At 46.7% G+C, this 20,101-nt stretch overlaps 1 protein-coding gene across 3 annotated transcripts in view; it reads left to right on the forward strand.

Moving 5' to 3' along the window:
• The window catches only part of SMC1 (structural maintenance of chromosomes 1), a 146,370-nt gene extending 138,347 nt beyond the window's left edge, over nt 1-8,023 (forward strand). For all 3 annotated transcript variants that reach the window (XM_077629591.1, XM_077629592.1, XM_077629593.1), the window contains 2 exons: nt 2,654-2,834; nt 7,510-8,023. In XM_077629591.1, coding sequence (XP_077485717.1) covers nt 2,654-2,834; nt 7,510-7,569 — 241 coding nt within the window. In that variant the 3' untranslated portion in view covers nt 7,570-8,023. The remainder of the gene's footprint in view (nt 1-2,653; nt 2,835-7,509) is intronic.
• The last annotated feature ends 12,078 nt before the right edge of the window (nt 8,024-20,101 follow it).

Consider the following 20,101-nt stretch of genomic DNA (forward strand, 5'->3'; position numbering starts at 1 on the left):
CGTGTTGCTTCAGGGTTGCTTTATAATTGTTGTTCTGATACAAAGGTGCTCCAAAATGAATATTTTTCTGCTTCTAAAATTGCTCCAGAACTTGAAATGGCTGGACCACCACTGGGAACGTTTCATGAAGTAATGTTATGTCGACTTCGCATCGGACACACTCACCTAACACAATTTTTTATTGATTAAACAAGACAAACCCCTATGTGAAAAATGTGGAGATGAACTCACAGTAAAGCATATTTTCTTCTCATGCTCAAACCTTGAAAAAATAAGAAAACAGCACTTTACTCAGTTTTATAAAGAATGCATCCCTTATCACCCAGCGCTGCTCTTAAGTGATAGTGCAATTGTTTACATGTCTTATATTTTTTAGAGGAAGCAGACTTTATTCAAAAATTGTGAATCCTTAGCCAGTGCTCCACTTGATTTTATAATACACCTCAGTCACTTTCTCACTCCTGAGAAGGCTGCGGTCTTTGATTGGTTGGGAGCTTGGAGATCCTTGCCCAGTCAAGGATGGAGAGTGTTTGCTTTCATTGTGTTCGTCTTTTCTCGCGTTGCAGTTATGCTGAAGCTAAGCAACCAACTTGCCCGAAAGCTCGTCTTACTAAAGATGGACGCTAAGGTTACCCGACCCTCTTTAAAGCCTTTATTAGTAATCATTTCTAAAATTACTTTTCTTTGTCATCTCATCACTACGTAGTACTAATGTCTTAGGTTCTCTACACTACTGATGCATACCTGCCAACCCTCCTGATTCACCCGGGAGACTCCAGATTTTTTACTGAACTTTCTAATTGTACGACCACGTCCTTATATCTCCCGAAAAGCTGTCCCTGCCCCCGCAAGAATGGTTTTTGGGAAACCGGTGCCACAGTATCGGCAACTGCGCCGTAATCGCCAGTATCACCATCAATGGTCGCACTAGAATCATCGGCTAAGCAGGCAATCAAAGTCAGAGTAGCTGTGGCTGGTCAAATTTCATGCATGATTTCGTGCTTGCTGTTGCTCACTGTACTGTTGCTGCTGCTTGTACGTGGCTGCGCGCAAGGCAGGTTCGGGAAGATTGGCGCGGCTGCATCGCCTAGTGTGGTTGCGAAAGGTGTAACTGACGAGGGCAAGAATTTTGTGCCGTTTAGCCGGCTCTCGCATTGGCGGTCGCTCTCCCAGATGGTCAGTTGAGCGCACACCCGAATCTGATACTACACAGCAGTTTTCTGCTCGGTTTTCCGCTAGTGAGCCGGGTCACTCGCGAGGGTGCCGTTTTATTGCGCCCGTTATCTCCTTTGCCTCCCACTGCTATCTTTGCGATTGTATTGTTGCTGGCTTATTGCTGTGAGCTGCACACGCGCCGTCATGCCATTCCGTGGGGAACTACGTAACGTGGGTTGGGGGGAGCTGTATGTGTGTTGTATTTGGAGTCAACTTCTTTTTTTCTGGCTAGCGAGGGATGCTATAGGTGGCGGCCAGGTCTACATATACAGTATATGTTGTGCGTGTATGACCACTGTAGTGCTTTTTAGGTCGCGTTCAGGAAATGCACCCTTAATTTAAAGAAATTTAAATAAGCGCGCAAATTATGTGAGCGTGGTATTTGCACAGCTTTTAGCGATCTTATACTTCTGAATTTGACATAAAAAAAAAAAACGTGAACATCCCCACCCCCTCCCCCCTCACTTTCTTTGGCGCAAATAAAAAATCTTCCGATTTTTTATTTGCCAGATTGGCAGGTATGCTGATGATTTTTCGCATTTCTATAAAACTGTAGAAAACTTCCCTATACCTTGTGCTTGGCGCATGATGGTCTTAGTTGCCGATGTGCCATAAAACCCAACACAACGCAAACTCCAAATATTGAGCAATGCATACCCCCCCCCCCCCCCCCCCCCCCCGCGCGCGCGCACACGTGCACGACGCGAATAGCATGATGACATGCAGCCCAAAGCAAAAACGCAAAGTGATGTGGTCACAAGGCCAGCACGCGGAGGCAAATATAATGGACGGGTGACGAAACGGCACTCCATCATGCCTTCCATACTTGCATGCGGCTTGCTGACAAGCGGAAAGCTGAACTGCCAATGGTTTCAGATTCTGGCGCAACGCACGCTCTGTAGGTTACTGGAAATCTGCTTTTGCACTGTCTACTGTTCCTCAGGCAAAGAGAGGAAGCAATTAGCAGTTTTCATTGCAGAACCTTTTTGGACACATGGAGGTTTTTGCAGGAACGCGGCGCGCACTACCTGTGGCTTAGCCAAGACTGTCTAAGACCCCACAAGTAGGCCTACTTCATGTATAGACTGCCGTTTTTCCAACAAAAAGTAGCAGTATACAAGAAGTGTTTCTGGACTCTGTTGTCATGGTGCCCGTCACCCTGAAAGACCAGGCCGCAGCTTCTGCTTTGGTCCACTGTAGCAGCAGACTGGCACTCCCACAGGTGCCCATAACATTTGCAGTTTATGAGCTTTTACTATTTCAAATGTTTGGAAATTGCATATTGTGCCTCAGGGATCTTGCAATTATTCGTGTGAATGTAGGGCATCCAAACCTCACTACAGTGTTTCTGATTCGAGGGGTTAACCTGGCTCAGCAGGTCACTGGCATTTTAGGTTACTGAGCTCAGTTCTAGACCAGCTGTGTTGCCTGGGTGCAGCTACCAGCCAGCACCGTTCTTCGTGCTCGATGAGATTGATGCTGCCCTGGACAACACCAACATTGGCAAGGTGGCCAACTTTATCCGCAAGCAGACGGAGACGTCGTTCCAATGCATCGTCATCTCCCTCAAGGAGGAGTTCTACAGCCACGCTGATGCTCTGGTTGGCATTGTGCCCGACGTGAGTAGTCTTTCTCCTTTAGTTTTCACTGTTTACAGTGGTGAAAACCGGCTAAACTAGGCCACGTCTTAGTTAAAACAAGAGCCGTCATTGGAGAGATTATAAGGCGCAGATTCCTTTCCCAAGCCAACCATTCTGGAAAGCCGAGCATCAGTCTGAGGAACAGTTCTCACCCATTTGAGGGAATCGGTGGGTGCCCAGCCAGCAGTGGCAGTCAGAGGGGCTCCGCCTCAAGGCTGTGTGTTTTTTTTTCTGTACTAAAGAAAAATTTGGAACTTCTTAAGCTAAACAATTTTTAGATTTGAAATTAGAATTTAAGTTGAAAAAAAAATTTCTAGAGCTTCTTTGTGCTGCAAATTGGGCTTCATCAATGGTCCAGGGAGGCTCCCAATACTGGCTCTCGTCATAAAAGAGAGCCTATGGTTTTGAAAAGTTGTATCTCAACTTAATGCACAACTGTTGAACACTCTCAGCTGGTAGCAGGCCATCGTGAATGAAAACAGCGTGAAAAAGTGCACCAGAAAAAAGAAAGCTGACTGAGTACGTTGAATACATGTTAAGCAAAAATTGATAGCTCGTGAGATCATTTTTTGGTGAGATCATGTACCAACTGGCCCAGCAACTATCCTTAATGATAGCTCGTCAGTTGTGGCTTCAAAGATGTCCGTGAATCGGGGCTTGAAGATCGAGACAGGTTGCTGTCGGGTCATGCCTCTTGTGAAACACCACTGTAGGAGACCCTGGAAAGTTGACCTTTCTGCACTCAAGCTTTGTACCCCAGCTCTTGGGTGAACACAGGCGATGTTCTACTTCCCTCCATCGGCAGAAGTGAAGCAAGCAGACTTCGGACAAGCTAGTCATAGAGCGTGACAGCTTTGTGTTTCTTCATCTTCAACCCCATTTCTTTTGCGCTACCACTTTCTGTGATGTTCCATCTATGTGTGGAAACTTGCATGCACCTCAACCGGGCTGTGGCATTTCTGAGAGCACCTGAAGCACCATGGCGTTTAATGACCTTGGATTACGCGAAGGGAAGAAATCTACGCTATAGAGGTGCCCGAACTTTTACACGCGCGGGGCCTATTGATTGCTTCACAAGCCCTCAAAGTTGGCACTATAAAGCTGCCCACTAAGATGTTGCTAAAGTGTTGTATATATCTAGTTCTCCCTTATTGCATTCCTTGATTTCCAAAGAAACCAGTGTCATACACTGTGCAACACACCTGCAGCAGAATTTCTTAAAAGGTCTTGATGAAAAACTTGCATGTCATATTACGTTAGTATGCAAGGATTTGTTTTACATGAAACTCATATGTTTGGAATGGGCATTCAAAAATCAATCTTCTCTAAAGATTTGATGACTGGGACTTCGTTAATAAGAGTTCCCCCGACTACCTCTTCCTTAATGCACTTTCGCAGTAAATGCATTCAGTTGTGAGTCGGCATTTGTTTGTGTTCTTTCCCCATTCTTTGTGTTGTTTTCGTTCAAAATGTTACCAAATTTACTCGATCCTAACATGCCCCTTCTTTCCAGAAAAAAAATCTAAAATTTTCTGTGTTTTGGTTGGCTGACATTGCTGGCGCAGCGAGACGAACGAGGTCATTGCAGCGTGGGCTTGTGGTAGTGCGGAGACGCGGAGTGGTGCGTCTTTCGATTCGCTTTGTTCTTTGTATTCACGAAGCAAACGCAAAGGCTTGAGACTCGTGTGGTGTAGTGCGTATTTCTTTCATCTTTTGGCATGTGTCCCAGAGCCATGGCCGCGAAAAAACACAAGAATTTGGATTTTTCAACAAACGCGGACATCATTCGACTGGTGGAGGCTGGTGAGAAAAAGTCGTCGGTCGCCGTGGCGTTCAGAATTCTTTGCAACACCCTGAGTACGATCCTCAAGAACAAAGCCGATGTTAAGCTGAAGACAGTGCAGTCGAGTCGCCATGGAGCGTGTCGTGTGCGCGTCCCAACCTTTGGCAAGGTCGAGAAGGCATTGTACGCGTGGTTTTTGGAGACACGTGCCAAGAACATACCTGTTGACAGCCCAGTGCTCATGGAGAAGGCCAAATGGTTTGCTGTGGCTTTCGGAGAAGAAAGCTTCACTGGTGGCACTGGTTGGCAGCGGCGATTTAAGAGTCGCTACAGCATCGTTGGAAAGACCCTTTCGGGCGAAAGCGAGGCGACTAGCTCAAGTCACATAGAGAAGTGGTTGTCCGAAGAGTGGCCAAATATTTCCGACAGCTTTTCGCCGTCGCAAATATTCAACGCAGATGAGACGGCGCTGTTTTGGCAAATGCTGCCAAACAAGACTCTGCATCTGAAGGGTACTGCATGCCATGATGGAAAGAACAGCAGAGTGCGCGTATCGATTTTGCTTGCTGCAAATATGGATGGGTCATGCAAACTACGGCCGTTTGTTATTGGAAAGAGCGGGTCGCCACGCTGCTTTAAGAACGCGAAATGCCTCCCGGTTCAATACGCGTCCAGTAAGAAAGCTTGGATGACACGCGATTTTTTCATTGAGTGGCTACAAGCGTGGGATGCCAAACTGGAGAAGTCTGGCCGCGAAGTTTGTCTTCTTCTTGACAATTGTTCGGCCCATCATGTCATCTGCCCATTAACCCAAATCACCCTCAAGTTTCTGCTGCCAAACACAACGGCAAAACTTCAGCCTCTCAACCAAGGAATTGTGAAAGCGTTTAAGGTTGGGTACAGACGACGACTGGTGCAGAGGCTCCTAATCAACCTTCGATTAGGAATGGAACTCAAGGTGGACCTCCTCGGAGCCATTGAAATGCTGGCTGGTGCTTGGAATGACGTGAAGAAGCGTAACGGAATAATGGCGCAGATCAAGTGACAGGACAGCAGGAGAGCACAAACACACACAAGCGCTTGTGTGTGTTTGTGCTCTCCTGCTGTCCTGTCACTTGATCTGCGCCATTATTCCGTTAAGCATGTCTGACCAACTTGCCCAATCCTTTACGCAGCTTTCAGCGTCATTCGCCGCTGCTGTGGCACAATGGAAGGAGCTGGCCTTTCTCATTTAGACACTGTCAACAAGCTTCAGGACAGCTTAATGAACTTGATGGTGGTGAAGAAAAAGCAAGCAAATTTCACAGATTTTTTTTCTTCCGAAATAAAGTGCTCTGGTCATCGCGCTGTGTTTTTGTTTTTTTACTCACCTTTGAGGCACAGATCGGTAAGTTCCCGTTAGTCACGACATCGGGAAACTGCCTTGAGATGCGTGGAGTTGTTAGAGAAGCTTTTAACATGCATATGTTATATTTCGAATTATCGATATATCGAACTATTTCGTGATCCCCTTTGAGTTCGATATATCCGGGATCGGCTGTAGTGCCGACTTTCCAAATTGTGAGTTGTCTAATGTCATAAATTTTTTTATACCACCACAAAGCAAGGTGGTTAGGAGAGACAACTACCTGAGAATATGGCTCCTTCCCTTGCAAGATATACATTGTTGTGAACACTGCTGCACGCAGCTGTGTGTCTGCAAGGCCCGATTTTGACGTTTAACGGCCAGTCTTGGCACTGGGCAAGTGAAACACATTTTCGTCTGATCTTTTTATTTTGAACTCTTGTTTGCATTTTCTGATTGGAATTATTCTTCTTGCGCTGGTGCCTGGAATGCATGAGCAATCCCTCTGTAATAAAAATTGTCTGTTAAAGAGAAGTGCAGCATCATGTCACTGCATTCTTGCAATTAATCTTTGAATCTCCAACAATATGCCTTATTCGGCTAGTTGGTTTACGTTCATTTGAAGTCAAAGACAAGACGCAGAAAAGAAAGGTGACACGGATGCTGCCTGAAAACTGTTTATTGGAAAACAAGTAAATATATGTGGGCGAAAAGGTAGCGAAACCAGGCTCGAACCCACCATCAGTCATTATTTTGAAACAACAGGCGAGTTGTGCATGCCCGCATGTGCTTTGTTTTGACGTTCGCGTTGTATTTTGTGTAGTGCGCTTAGATCGTAAATGATGACAGTTGTTTTGTTTGGTGCTCCAGCGTGTTCGCAACATGCTGCCAGGGTATTTTACCAAAATGCACCGGCAAATTTTTTATTATGGTGATGTCAAGGAAGGCCATGCCCCCCTTTCACCCATAGAACCCGTTCACCACCCACTGAGAAAAAAAAATGGATTAAAGGAGGAATTGCAAGCCCTGCTATAAAAAAAAATCAGAACTTGGAACAAGTTTAATGTGCACAGCACATCCCATATCTATCTCCACCTCGCATTCCCACGTACTACTTTCACTAGTGGCACAGCAGTCATATTCCCTAACTCGAAAGGCTACAGAAAGTGCAGTGTATATATAATGTTCACAGCTGAAAATCGCAAGAATTGCAGCTAAGAACATGTGCAGCATATTGTATGAGGCCTACACAGGGACTGTTGGGTGATCATATTTGAAAAAAAAAAAATCTAAATTTTAATTTTTTGTAATCTGCTAGTTCAATGCAGGGCCTTATTTTTTTTATTGTATTTTTTTGTGTTGCCAGCGTATTTTACCATTGAATTTTTGAAAAGTTTTGCACACACATCTCTGCTGTCTTTTTCTTTGGGAAGTGTAAGCAATAAGCTTACAGTTTGATGCATTACAGTGCGCTGTGCATTTAGCGGTAAGGAAGGAGTTAAAGCTGCTTGCATGCCTTTTTGCAGCCTGGCGAGTGCACCATCAGCCGTGTACTGACCATCGACCTGTCCCAAGTGCCCGAGTGATGGAGGCAGCCTGCCCACCAGATGCGGTTCACAAAGAAGCTGCCACCAAAGTTTTTTTAATGTTGACGCTGCTTGTGTGCACATTCCCCCAACCTTTGGTGCTAGAAGGCACAGCATGAAGCAGAACTGCTAGCTGGCTAATGTGCATGTTGGACATTTCCAACAGGGCTCGTGTTAGTGAGTGTGCAACCTGCAGATTTTTTACAGGACAACACCATTAAGTGAAAAGTAATTTATCTATTTAAGCATTTTATCTTCCGTCATTTTCATTTCGTCCTGGTCATTCAGCCATATGGCAGATGCCTGTCATGGCTGCTCAGTCTTTGTGCATAAATTACCTAATGTGGACGAGCTCCTATTTTCAGGTGCGCATTGTTGATGTCTTTTGGTTTCCTGCTTCTGACACCCCTGGCCATCTTTGTTGCCGGTGAAATAAACACATTGTGTGTTCATCCTTGGTTGGTGGCATGAATTCACTACCCCATATGTAGCTTCAAGTGAAAGCATTGGTGTTTGTTGGCACTTCAGTGATGTGGTCGCTGCGCCAAAAGGCAAAGCCTGCTCAATGCATTTCTATGTACAAAATTACCGCATGCAATCCTACATGTCCGTTAGGCATGGCACTAGTGGATAACCGAATTTTTCTCGGAATCCATCAACCATGCATTCCTTGCTGAACTCCACTGTAGGAGACACGGATGTAACTGGCAATTGGAAAAAAGAGACTTGTCTTTGACTTGGTTGGCCGCCCTGCCTCTCCCATTCAGTGGACCTCCTTTGTAACAGACATCGGCATAGAAGACATTTGGTAATAAAGGAGAAGCAATGTTTCAAATTTGATCAAGAACATCGCATATAACCCCTTCAGGCGCTGGGTCCACATACAGTCAAACTTCACTTGAACAAACTTCAAGGCACCCCAGGGAAAAATTTGTTTAAGTGAAAGTTCACTAAACTGAAATAATTAAGTGTGCGGCATCTTGTTATGTAAAAAAAAAACTGGTGGTTAAATTGTTTATCAACACATTTATTTGTCAATCTGCTCAAGTTCCGCTAATTAGCACCTTGCAAAGAACGCTGTTATCTTCTGCTGCACTTTCCTACTTAGGACTGCAGCAGTTGTGAACTGAGTCACTGTGTCTAAGCACTCGTGGACCTTCTTTGGCAGATATTTTTGGTGCTTCGTCTTCACTGGTCGAATCTTCCTTGTTGCCTTCTTCAGGTAATGCAGCTACAGTATCTTCCGTAGTGAGTGCGGCGCTCGTCTCCACCGGGGTGTCATAGGTGGCATACTCCTCAAAAGACAAAGGGCTATCTGCACCTAGCCTTTCTGACAATTTCGGCCAGCCGTCAGGCTCACTGTTCTCTTCATCAGTGCCATGGTCCTATGCTTCGAGATTGGTGTCCACAGCAGTCCAGTTTGCTGCATGCAGACCTGCTTTTTGCCAGCAATTCACTATTGTTGCTGGTTTCACACTCCACCAAGCTCCTGTGAGCATTTCTGCTGCCTGCCGCACATTAATCGCGTCAGGCTTCTGCATTCTTAAATTTATCAGAATACGCTGCACAAGCGGCTTCCTGTAGTGTACCTTTACATTTTTTATGATGCCTAGATCAAGAGGCTGCAGGATTGACGTGCAGTTGGGCGGCAGAAACTCGACTGTGATGTTACTGAGACCTGTGTCGACTAAGTGTGCTGAGCAATTGTCCAAAAGTAACAAAATCTTGAGATTCTTTCTTGCCATCTCGTTAACGCCTACAATCCACTTTGCGAACACATCACGCGACATCTAAGCCTTTGAATTGTGGGCGTAATCGCACAGAAGCGATGCAAGCCTTTTAAAGCACCTTGGGCGGGCGTAGCGACCGATGATTAAAGGTTTCATCTTATGCGTACCCGATGCATTGCAGCAAAACAATGCTGTGATCCTGACCTTCGAGTGCTTTCTACCTTTGCACGTGTCGTCTTTGTAGCATATGGTTTTGTTCGGGAGCAGTTGGTAAAATACCCCGGTCTCGTCCGCATTGTATGCATCGTCCGAGCTATAGCCGCCGATGACGTCGCGTAGCTTTTCTTCCCGCCATGTGCTTGCAGCAGAGGTGTCCGCGCTGCTGGCTTCCTCGCAGACTTGTTTCCATACGATTCCGTAGCGCACCCGAAAGCGATGCAACCATTCACTGCTTGCGTCAAATCCACTGACGTCGAAAAGCGCGGGTGAATTCCATGGCCTTCTCTTGAATCATGGGTCCTGAAACTGGAATGTTTTTGGATCGTAAATCCTTTACCCATGTGGCAACAGCGTCGTCGACTTTCATGAAAGTATCCAGTGCACAGTCTTTTGCGGGAGGGGCCGAGCTGCGCACTTTGCGATGCAGCCGCGATTGCTTGGCACTGGCTCGTAATCGTAGACAATGACGATGCAGGGATCCCAAATGCCTTTGCAATGTCAACTTGACGCTGCCCGGAGTCTAGCCTACGTAAAATGTCCCGCTTTTCGTCGAGTGTCAGGCACTTTCGTTTGCCGCTCATGGTTAACCGGCACGTGCACGCTTCCTTGAAGCTAGGACGAATAGGCCTAGTAGGACCAGTAGAGCTGAAGCTGTGGCTATGGCTAGCTATGGCTGTGGAGCCAGCTGGCTACAGCTTAGGTAACCAATCCAGTTCAAAGCTAAATCGCTAAATGGCGGCGGTAATGAAGCGTTAACGCGGTAATGGAGCGCGGTCGGCACAGTTCTTAACATAAAAAAGCACGGCAAAACGGGCGGTTTGTACTTGTTGAAGGGCTCAGTATGACCTAGGAGACATGGCATGGCACCTCGGAAACTGTTCGTAGAACTGAAATGCGCACTGCACTGAATTTCGTTAAACTGAAGGGCGTTTGCATTGGGTTTAATGGGGCTACGGTGAGGGTTTTAAAAAAAGTTGTACAACTGAATACTTCGTTTAAATGAAGTTCGTTCAAGTGGTTTTTTACTGTATGTGGATGTGACTTAAGCTTCCTCATATTTTCGTACGCAAGGCGAATTTCCACCTTTGAATAGCGTGACTTTACCATTTTGATCCTCCCTGTCATGTTCGTGGCGCCATCTATTGCAGCTAAAGTGAAATGCATTTGTAAAAAAAAAAGTAAATATGTGCATCACATTGTTCTTTGGCGGGATGAGTAAATAGCTTTCTTTTTTGCATTCTATGTACAAATGATCGTGAATGATGCAATTTAGGGCTCGGAATATGTCGATAGGTTAATGTAGAAGCGGCACACCAATTTACTTTGTCACAGGCAAAGAAAAAGTGCTGCAGTAGATGTTCAGAGTGACGTGTCCACATACGTGGACATGGCGCCTTAATGCCGAAAATATCAAAGTGGCGTTTTCTTTTTTGTGCACGTACGGTAAGAAATGGGCTTACTGCTTACGGGCATTGAAAATTATGCTTGTACAAAGAGAACATTGGACGACTCTAGCACTGAAGCGTTTTTCATGAAAATAGCCGATGGAGGAGCACATCCAAAGAAGTGCAGCCGACCGAGCAATGAAGACCCGCAGATGGTCACAAAGAACCTCTACTTAGCTGAGCCACTGCCAACAAACACAGTGCGCTATGACCAGCGAATAATGTCAGGGAGGTCTAGGAGGGTCTTAGGCCCCCTACCAATATTCAAAATGGGATCTGAGACTGCCTGTGCTAGATTCAGAGAGGAGAGCGACTCGCCGCAAAGACACAGGCCTCCAGTTAAGTTCACAAAGGAGACGTTTATTCACGCCGTCCTCCAGCGGTACACAGACTCAACAGGCACCCCGTCCCGGGGGCGCATGAGGAGCAAGGCTCCGCTCCGTGCACGGCACGACAAGGGTAATGCGCACCACTAGCACGCCGCTGCAGGCAGTCCTGTGATCTGTCGTGTCGGCCATTGGGCCGTTTGCGAGAGAGTGGGCAGTCAACGCAAGGTGCGCCTGTCGGAGGTCGCTGGACCCCTGGACAGGCTCAAGCCGCGGCGAATCGAGGACCCGCGCTGGCGAGCTCGAGTATGCACTGCTCCGAACGGCAAAGGCCAGCCTAGACAGACAGTAGCGTACGCACCTTATGCTGTCTCGGAGGAGTCTCTCTCTGGGCTCCGCTCAAACGGTTGCGCGGGTGCCCAAGCGGGTCTCGAATTCCCACCAAAAGACACCAATGGCAAAGGCCCTTGGGAAGCCGGGGCGGAGCTGCGGCCAATGACAGTGATTAGTCACCCAGCCGCATCTCCATCGCCTGAGGCAGGAGAAAAGGAGAGGAGAGCAACGCGGGATGCCGGCAACAGCAGCGCACAGGCAACAGAGGGGAAGCCTGGATTCCCACAAGCTCCAAGCCTACAAAACAACAATCAGCACATTGGTAGAGCGAGGGGACAGTTTGTTTCAGGTCTCTGACATAGACTGAGCAAACAATGACCTTTAAAAATGACTTCTCATTTTTGTAAATACCATGCGTAAAACAGGCCACAAGATGCTGTCTCTTTCCACCTGTGCTCGGATCACTCGACACCCCTTTGATGCATCCGGACTTCAAGCATTACTTATGATGAAAGCAACCATTGGCATCAACTTCTGAACACATTAGTTAAACAATGGTGCCGACATAAAGGCTGCACATCTAAAAGCCACGTTCGGTGCTCGAAATACCGAATTTTCCCCTGCCTGTCATCGCAGAATGACTTTTTATCTGTTTTATAAGTCATGGACTACAGAATAATTCCCTGAAGCATATATTCTGACAGCCAAACATTTGTTCATGCCTAACGATCAGTTAAAAAACCAAGCAAATGTAGCAGTGTTTACGTTCATGCGTCAGGTTTAAAGCGTTATGTTCAGAAATGCGGACGCGAATAAAATATGCTTAAATATGAATATTTTTCCATAATTTTTTGCACGTCACTTCTGCTTAGTCTCCTGATCGTCATTTATGCAAAAGATGACTTTTCCTTTCAGTAGATTTAATTGCAGCTTGAAGGGGATAAAAGATGTTTTAACTTGCATATTTACTCGCATAATGACCGCCCCACTTTTGCGGTTGAGAATTTGCTTTTTTTAAGTGTTAGCTTTTCTTAGCACATTCCTCAGTTTGTACCATCTACAGTGCAGACCTTGGCAGCTCGTCAAAATGCTGCCCATTGATAGCATCACTAGAGCTCCTGTGGGGGTGGTGCGCTTGGCAAACTTGCAGAGGGCCAAAACGCTGTGCACTCTTGGCAGAACCGTCGGTGGCAGTGGCTTGTTCAGCACACCACTGTATCTGGTTTTGCAAGTGTATGCTTAGAAAGTTGGTGAGCGCTCGAGCATCTGAGAGGCGCTTAGGTGTTTATACCGCACCACAATAAAACATTCTCTACACTGAAATGCCATGGAGAAAGACCCCAAGAGATTTGGCTAACCTCTGATCAGGAGTGAAAACCATAACCCCTCTCGCGTAAAGAACTTCTTGTTGGGCTAGTTGGTAAATTGATCATTGTAATTTAAACGCGCCAAAACCAGACACGCACGCACGAGAGAAGAGAATGGGACAGAGGCGCTCTGTCCCGTTCTCCTGTGTGTGTGTAGTTTTGGCACCTTTAAATTACAACGACCCTCTCCCATCACAACTAATGCTCAAACATTCGCATTACACACCTGTGACCTGTGTGTGTGTTTTAACTTTCATAAAGAGACGCACATCCGATCTTCAGGGCTGCGGTGTTCAGCATGTTCACATTGTCTCATCGCGATTGGCTGGCACTCTCGACTGTCTTGATACAGCAAACACCTTTTGAGGCAAACAATGCTAAACACCGGCGACAGAAATGCAGCTGACCCCATGCTTTTCTTGGATGGACAGGTGGGTTGGACGTATGATAAAAATTTTGACTCAAAGAAATCTGCCAAAACTTTCTTTCCTTGTGTAATGAACCTTCCCCCCAAATTGATGTCAACTTATCTGGGAAAAAAAAGTGGTTTCATGACGCAAGTAACTTGTGCATTTTATTCCACTCAGTGGATGCGGTGCCATTGCTCGCAAACTGTCATAGCTCTGTGCTCCGGAGAGATGGCAAGGCACAATTGCTTAGCAAGGTGTGGTTGCGGGCTAGTTCGTAATTCATGGTAAATTTAAAGCGCCGTAAACACAGGGACGCAAGACGATAGACAAGCGCTACTTCCAACTAAATTTTATTATATTGGTCAACAGCACTTAAACGGAACACAACACCGGCGCCATGTTGTATGTCTACGCGCTGTTGACCAGTATGATGAAATACCATCTAGTCCGACTGCTTGTCTTATTCAAGTAAATTTTATTAGAAATATTGATCGGAATATATAGTCGCATGAAAGGGGGAAGAAAATACAACCAACACAGAGTGTACAATACGAAACCAAGTTCATCTCCCGTGGTTCATGCAGAGAGAATCATCTTTTTCGAAAGTGCAGCTTGTGGCGCACTCAAGCAGTCACCCCCTGTTGTGTCTGTCTCCATACCGTCTAATATCTCCCGTAATCTGCGTTGGATGGCCATCAGCGATTACAGAATGCGCAAAATCTGAAGCACAGTGGCCACCACCCTCGAAGTCGCAGCACTGAATTGCAAGTATTTCATGCATTTGACGCACATGGTTGACTTGCTTTCATAGTCATTCGTTCGCACATTATCCGCTCTGGCCCACATAGAAACGGCTGTATGACAGTGGTATTTTATAAACAATACCCTCAGCACAATCAAAATACATGTTGGCATGTCGTGTCTGGGAGCCTACATTTTGACTTCCCGATGGGCTCATCAGCCTACAAGGCCTGCTTAGTTTATGGGGTGCAGAAAGGACGGGTCTTATGCAGACTGCGAGGAATGTTCATTAAATTGTGGGACAAAGCATAGATGTATGGCAAAGCTACAATTCTTTTCCGGTTTTCCTTAAAGCAGCTTGACGCTGTCATCCTGCTTTTTTGGATGCCCTCGGCTTCAGCATAAAGCGGATAGCCGCTTGAATTCAGCTGCTCAGTCTGCCTCGACAAACTTGTTAATCACGTGGGGGCAAGACTTTTCCCGGCAGGTTCACAAGGCTCGTAAAAAGGGGCATCATGCAAACAAGTGAGGATAAGTGCCAACAAAAACCCAAAGCGGTTTTGTTTCATACTAAGAAGAAAAACATAGGTACATGATAAAACATCACTATGATCAACTATTCTAGATATAGCGCCCAGCTTTATAACTCTGGATGTCATTTTTCAACGAAGAGTGGCATGGGATGCCCACATTGATTCCATTATCAGTCACAAATAGCATAGTTTCTTGCAGTCGTGTACTCTTCGCCACATTCTGGGATGTAGGCACATTCTGATGCCTAAGTCACGTGACATTTTGAAGTCATCGAAACCAGCCTACTGGAACTGCCTATTGGGGAAGGTGACAAATTAATGATTCGCTGCAAGAGCTTTTTCACGAAGAGCAACCTACTAGGTCTTGCTAGCCCCACCAGTTGCAGCACCTCCCATCGCAGGGCAGTGGTGGATTGGTCAACTGTTGCGCCAGGAGTGCTATGAGGACTTCCAGGGATCTATGGATGTAGACAGTGACCAATTCCGCATATATGTCATTATTCCCTCGATGACCGAGGGAGCAGAGAGCTCATTCTAAATTATGAAGAGGTCACGCAGCATTAGAGATTGGAGTGTAAACTGGTACCCCCGCCAGACCCAAAATTAAACAACAGACAAGCAGTCGCGTGAAGGCGACTGCAAACTTATACATACCCGCACCCGGTTATGGCAAACCACGTTCCCCGAGGCCAGGGGCGATTAATGTAATCTTTGTGGCGCGAGAGGGACCCTCGACCACCCGCAGCCCGGACGTTGGAGGCCTCGTTTCAGCTTCTGTCGTCACTTCATTTACGGTTTACATTTGAGCCCGACCCCGGCAGAGTTCTCTCAGAGAACTGCTTCCTGCACTTCAGCGACCTCAACCCAACGCAGCCTGCGATGCTCTTGAGGGCTGAAATGGCGGGTCTGGCAGATAGCCCAAGTGCCGAGTCAGCAGCAAGCCAAGCTACTGGTGCCGCAGATGTCACCGCCGAGCCGCTGTCACAACTCATGAGATGTGCGGCGTACATGGCAAAAATACTTTAGAAAAATAATTAAATGGCATTACTAATTACTTTCCTAGAAACCTCGCAATAGTAATCAAATTACATGACAAATTACTGCTCTCAAGAAGTAATGACATTAGATTACAATTCCCAAAATTAATGAGTCACTTTTACATTACTTTTTAATTTCAGTGCATAAGAGTTGCGGATTGGTCATAGTTCCTACAAGGTTTTCAGATTACTTAGTGTGCACCGCCACTGAGCTTCAAAGTGTGCACTGGAAATTTTCCCCCCTTTGAAAAAAGGCAGTGCTAGTCCATTGAAGAGCTGCTCTGCTGACCTAGATAAGGTTGCATGGGTAACCTCACACTCTTAAAAATTTTCATACACTGTTCACGCTCATCCTCCCAGAAAAGGGCGCAGACAAGGTGCCAATTCTAGTGTTTTCTGGAGGCACGTTGGCGCACATAGATTGCCCGTCGCCTATGTTGCCCTAGAGTTAAAGGGACCCAGAAAGGGGGCCTCGATAAAGGTGCGATATGTCTGGGATGTTAAAAGACGACGGTTCATAATTATCCCCCAGCAAGAATTATTTTAATGCGTTTTGTGGAAACTGAATGAATGAACTTTATTCCCGTCATCATGGGGCCTCGCGGTCGGGGAGCAGCAATTAGGAGGGGGTGCCTCCCGGCCAGCTTTCAGCACCGGAGACCGCGGAGAGAGTCTTGTAGTAAGCTGTCTCCGCCTGACGAATGAGGAGTCTGTTGATCCGGGTCGTGGCTTCGGATCAGCTCTTCCCACGTGGCAAGGTCTGGGATGCTTTGTGATTTAGCCCCAGGAGAATGCTGACACTCCCAAATTGACTGATTTTGTAGTCAATCTGTGGCAGCTACTGCAGAGCTCAGGCTTCCCAGTGTCTTCATTGTGTAGTATACAGTACGAAAAGAATCTGATGACCTGAAGCCTCCTCCAGGCCCTGCACTCCTTTGGAGTAAGTGACCTATCCAGAAATGAGTGTTCTATCCAGTCTAGGTTCTTTATTCCCACTCAGGAGCACTTCCAGAGCAGCTGGGATGTATAATTCTTGAGCAAAACTGTGAGCAGCCTCATTCCCCGGAATGCCCTCATGAGAAGGAACCCATATTAGGGAGACCTCTCTGCTTGAGGGGTATCTTAGTAATTTGGCGGCTTGACTGGAGACCACCCCCGTACAAAAGTTGTGTACAGCTGCCTTACTGTCAGACAAGATGATCTTGACTTTGGTACTGACGCACGCTAGGGCAATAGCAGCTTCCTCTGCCACTAACGCATTCCTAGTGTTAATCGATGCCAGTCACTCTCCCCATTCCCATCAACGGCGGAAATGACGGAAGCACCATTGGACCCACAGGCTGCGTCGCAGAAGGCTATGTTACCCGGTGGGTCCCGGGCAAGATTGTTCATTATTGTTCGAGCTCTGTGTCTTCTTTATCATGCTTCGGATGCATGTTCTTAGGTATATAGCAATTCTGAAATGATTCCATATGTCTAAGGGGATTAGCTCTGCAGTATACGGGGGTTTCCTCTCGCTCTCCCCTAGGTCACTGGGGATATGCCTGCCTGCTATTGAGGAGCTAAGCCTCCAAATTTGCGCTTCTCTTACTGCCCTTGTGATCTCCACACAGGTATTGTGGACTGCCATACTAACCAGTTTCTCCGTTGAGGAGTTAGGTTGGATGCCGAGGGTTGTTTTGTATGCATTTCATATTAACTTGTCTATTTTCTCCTCTTTCTAAGATTCAGAAATGGAGTCGCGTATGCAATCCTACTCACTATGAATGCTTGTACTAATCTCGGGAGACAGTGCTCTCGCAGGACTTTGTTTCTGAGTGAGATCCGCCTAAATATACCTATAACTTAAGTGACATAGTTGCTAAGCTTCTTGATAGTGGTTGTGTTACGTCCATTCGTCTCGAGAAAGTATCCTAGGACTTAGTGTCAACCCTAGGTACTAACCTACCTCCAACGACAACCTCTATCGGGCCGTATCGGGAAGTGAGTCTGTTTCCTCATCTGGTTTTTGGTATTAAGCGAGAAGATCTCAGATTTTTTAGGGGAGCAGGAGAGCCCTCTCTGGTCCAGAGCATAGTTTTCAACTACCACTGCCTGCAGCCGGCATGAGATGTCAGTGTTCATTCCCCCTGCTGTCCAAATGGTTATATCGGCATAAATGCTGTGCTTTAGCCCCTCAGTTTTATTCAGCCTGTGGGACAGTCCTCTCATGGCAAAATTGAAGAGCATTGGAGATAGGACTGTACCTTGAAGTCACTGGGGTGACGAGTGATGAAGTGCTGCTTATCTGCTTTACGTAATCTCAATTTATTGCACAGTCCCTTTAGGGACCAGCGGTCCTTCGCAGTACATGCCCTGCCAAGTCTTTTTATTCCTCATGATTTTGTCTAGGATGTCATTAACACGCGTTTGTTCCCTCACCCACTCTGCTCGCTTCCAGTCTCTTAACGTTACACCTATGGTTTTTCTTTCCATGGCTCGCTGTGTATCCTTAAAGGGACTATGCAATAAATTGAGATTACGTAAAGCAGACGAGAGATAGGCACTTCATCACTCGTCACCCCAGTGAAAGAATTTTTGAGCTAGCATCAATAACAACGAAGATATAAACGATTAAAAATTACGCTCCTCCTCTCCCCTTCAACTCGTACACGCGGGACACCAGACAAAAATTAAAACAGGTCTGGTGGGCCCCGCCCATGAACACTTCATCCGCTGACGTTCCTTTTGCAACTTCCGGTTGTCGCTCCAAGCCCCGGATCGCGCGAGAAAATGCGAGCATTTTTTCTGGCGGCGGACCGCAGACTTTTTAGCCTACTCGCACGCATCAAGTCTGGCAACTATACCACACTGCTCTTTCCCCACTGGTACAGTGCTCTAGAATATGGGTAGTGGGTTCAGGGAGCGGCCAGAGGTGAGGCGACTTGTGTCGACGATACCAGATGGCGCCACCAGAGCATGGGCTGTATGAAATGCGGCGCGCCGCGCAGTGGATGCGCGCTGTGCATAGAATCGTCGGAGAAATAAGCAAGGCTCTGTCTTTTAAAACAGGTCCTACAAATAGGTGAAGCTGTACACAGATATTGTCGGCGAATCAAGAAAATTAGATGTAGTAGCCAACAGCCGATAGCGCGGTGGTACGGACGAGCGGCCCGTTAATGCTTCGCAACGCTGATCGTGCTCTTTTGCAGGTACGGCTCCCATATTTCAACGTTAGTGCATACTAGTATTATCGCCGCCCATAGGAAAGGCTGAGAAGCATAGGCTTAGAAGCATTTTTCTCTTGCATCTTGCAGAGCTCATCTTTCAGGTCACTCATTCGTGATGATAGCCTCCGGTTCAAAGTACAACGCAGCTTCTGCATTGTACTTTGCACAGTCTTTCTAATTGACCGCTTTACCCTTGAGCACCGCTTCAGTAAGGCCTTTCTGAGGCAGCGGCAAGATACGCATGCCTGTCCTGCGAAGTAGAACAAAACAGAGGAAAAATAACTGACCACAACGTCGGCTCTAATCGTACATGCATTACATTGTGAAGTTCGGAGCAAAATTGAAATAATTAATTTGAAAGATATCTGCACACCTTCAGATCGCTCCTTTCCGGCGCATCGTTTACTGAAGTATGTGCCGTCGTGTAGGGTCAACTGCGCTTGAAGTCCTTTGGTAAGGCTGTTTTTCGGCATGCTGCTAACGGAGAGTGCTCCTTTACATAGGCGGTATAGGTCGACACTTCGAAGCAGTCTGTTTCCTTCCTCACGGCTGGCAATGCGCCCCGTTTCTACTAAGTGGCCGCAAAGGAGCGCACTATATGCGGCGCCGGGCCCATCATCGCGTGAAAGCATCACCACCCTCTCTGACTCCACGCATTGATTTTCGCCCATTCTTAGCTTGCAGTACACAGTACCACTATAATCAGGTATGCGATGGCAGCTCCAGTATTCTGAAGGAACATCCAGCTTAGAAAAATCGTCCGGCACAGATGCTTCGTCAACTTCACAAGGGTCTTGGTCGTTCGCCAACACGCTACTCTCAGTGTCAATGCCCGGACACCTCGATTCCTTGTTAACGTCGGAAGCATTACTTTGTGGTCTTTTCGCTTCATTAGGATATGTACTTGTGCTTTTCCTCTTTCTAGGTGGTCTCTGTAGCGGTGTTTTGTTTGACAGATAGCTCGGCGCGTTCGGCAGCAAAGTTGGCACCGCATCGAGTAAAAGTTCCGGCTTTCCACGCGGGATGCGGACTTCTTTGCCGTCAATGATGTGTATAAAGTCCCTCACAATGCATGATGGCTCGAAATGTAGCTCACACACACAGCAGGTTTCGTCCAAAACCTTATCTTTTCGATGAAGGTTGCGTTCCCACTGCTTCCGTCGGTTCTCATCCTTTGGCACA

This window comes from Amblyomma americanum, chromosome 7, assembly GCF_052857255.1.
Source record: "Amblyomma americanum isolate KBUSLIRL-KWMA chromosome 7, ASM5285725v1, whole genome shotgun sequence".
Classification (NCBI taxonomy): domain Eukaryota; kingdom Metazoa; phylum Arthropoda; class Arachnida; order Ixodida; family Ixodidae; genus Amblyomma; species Amblyomma americanum.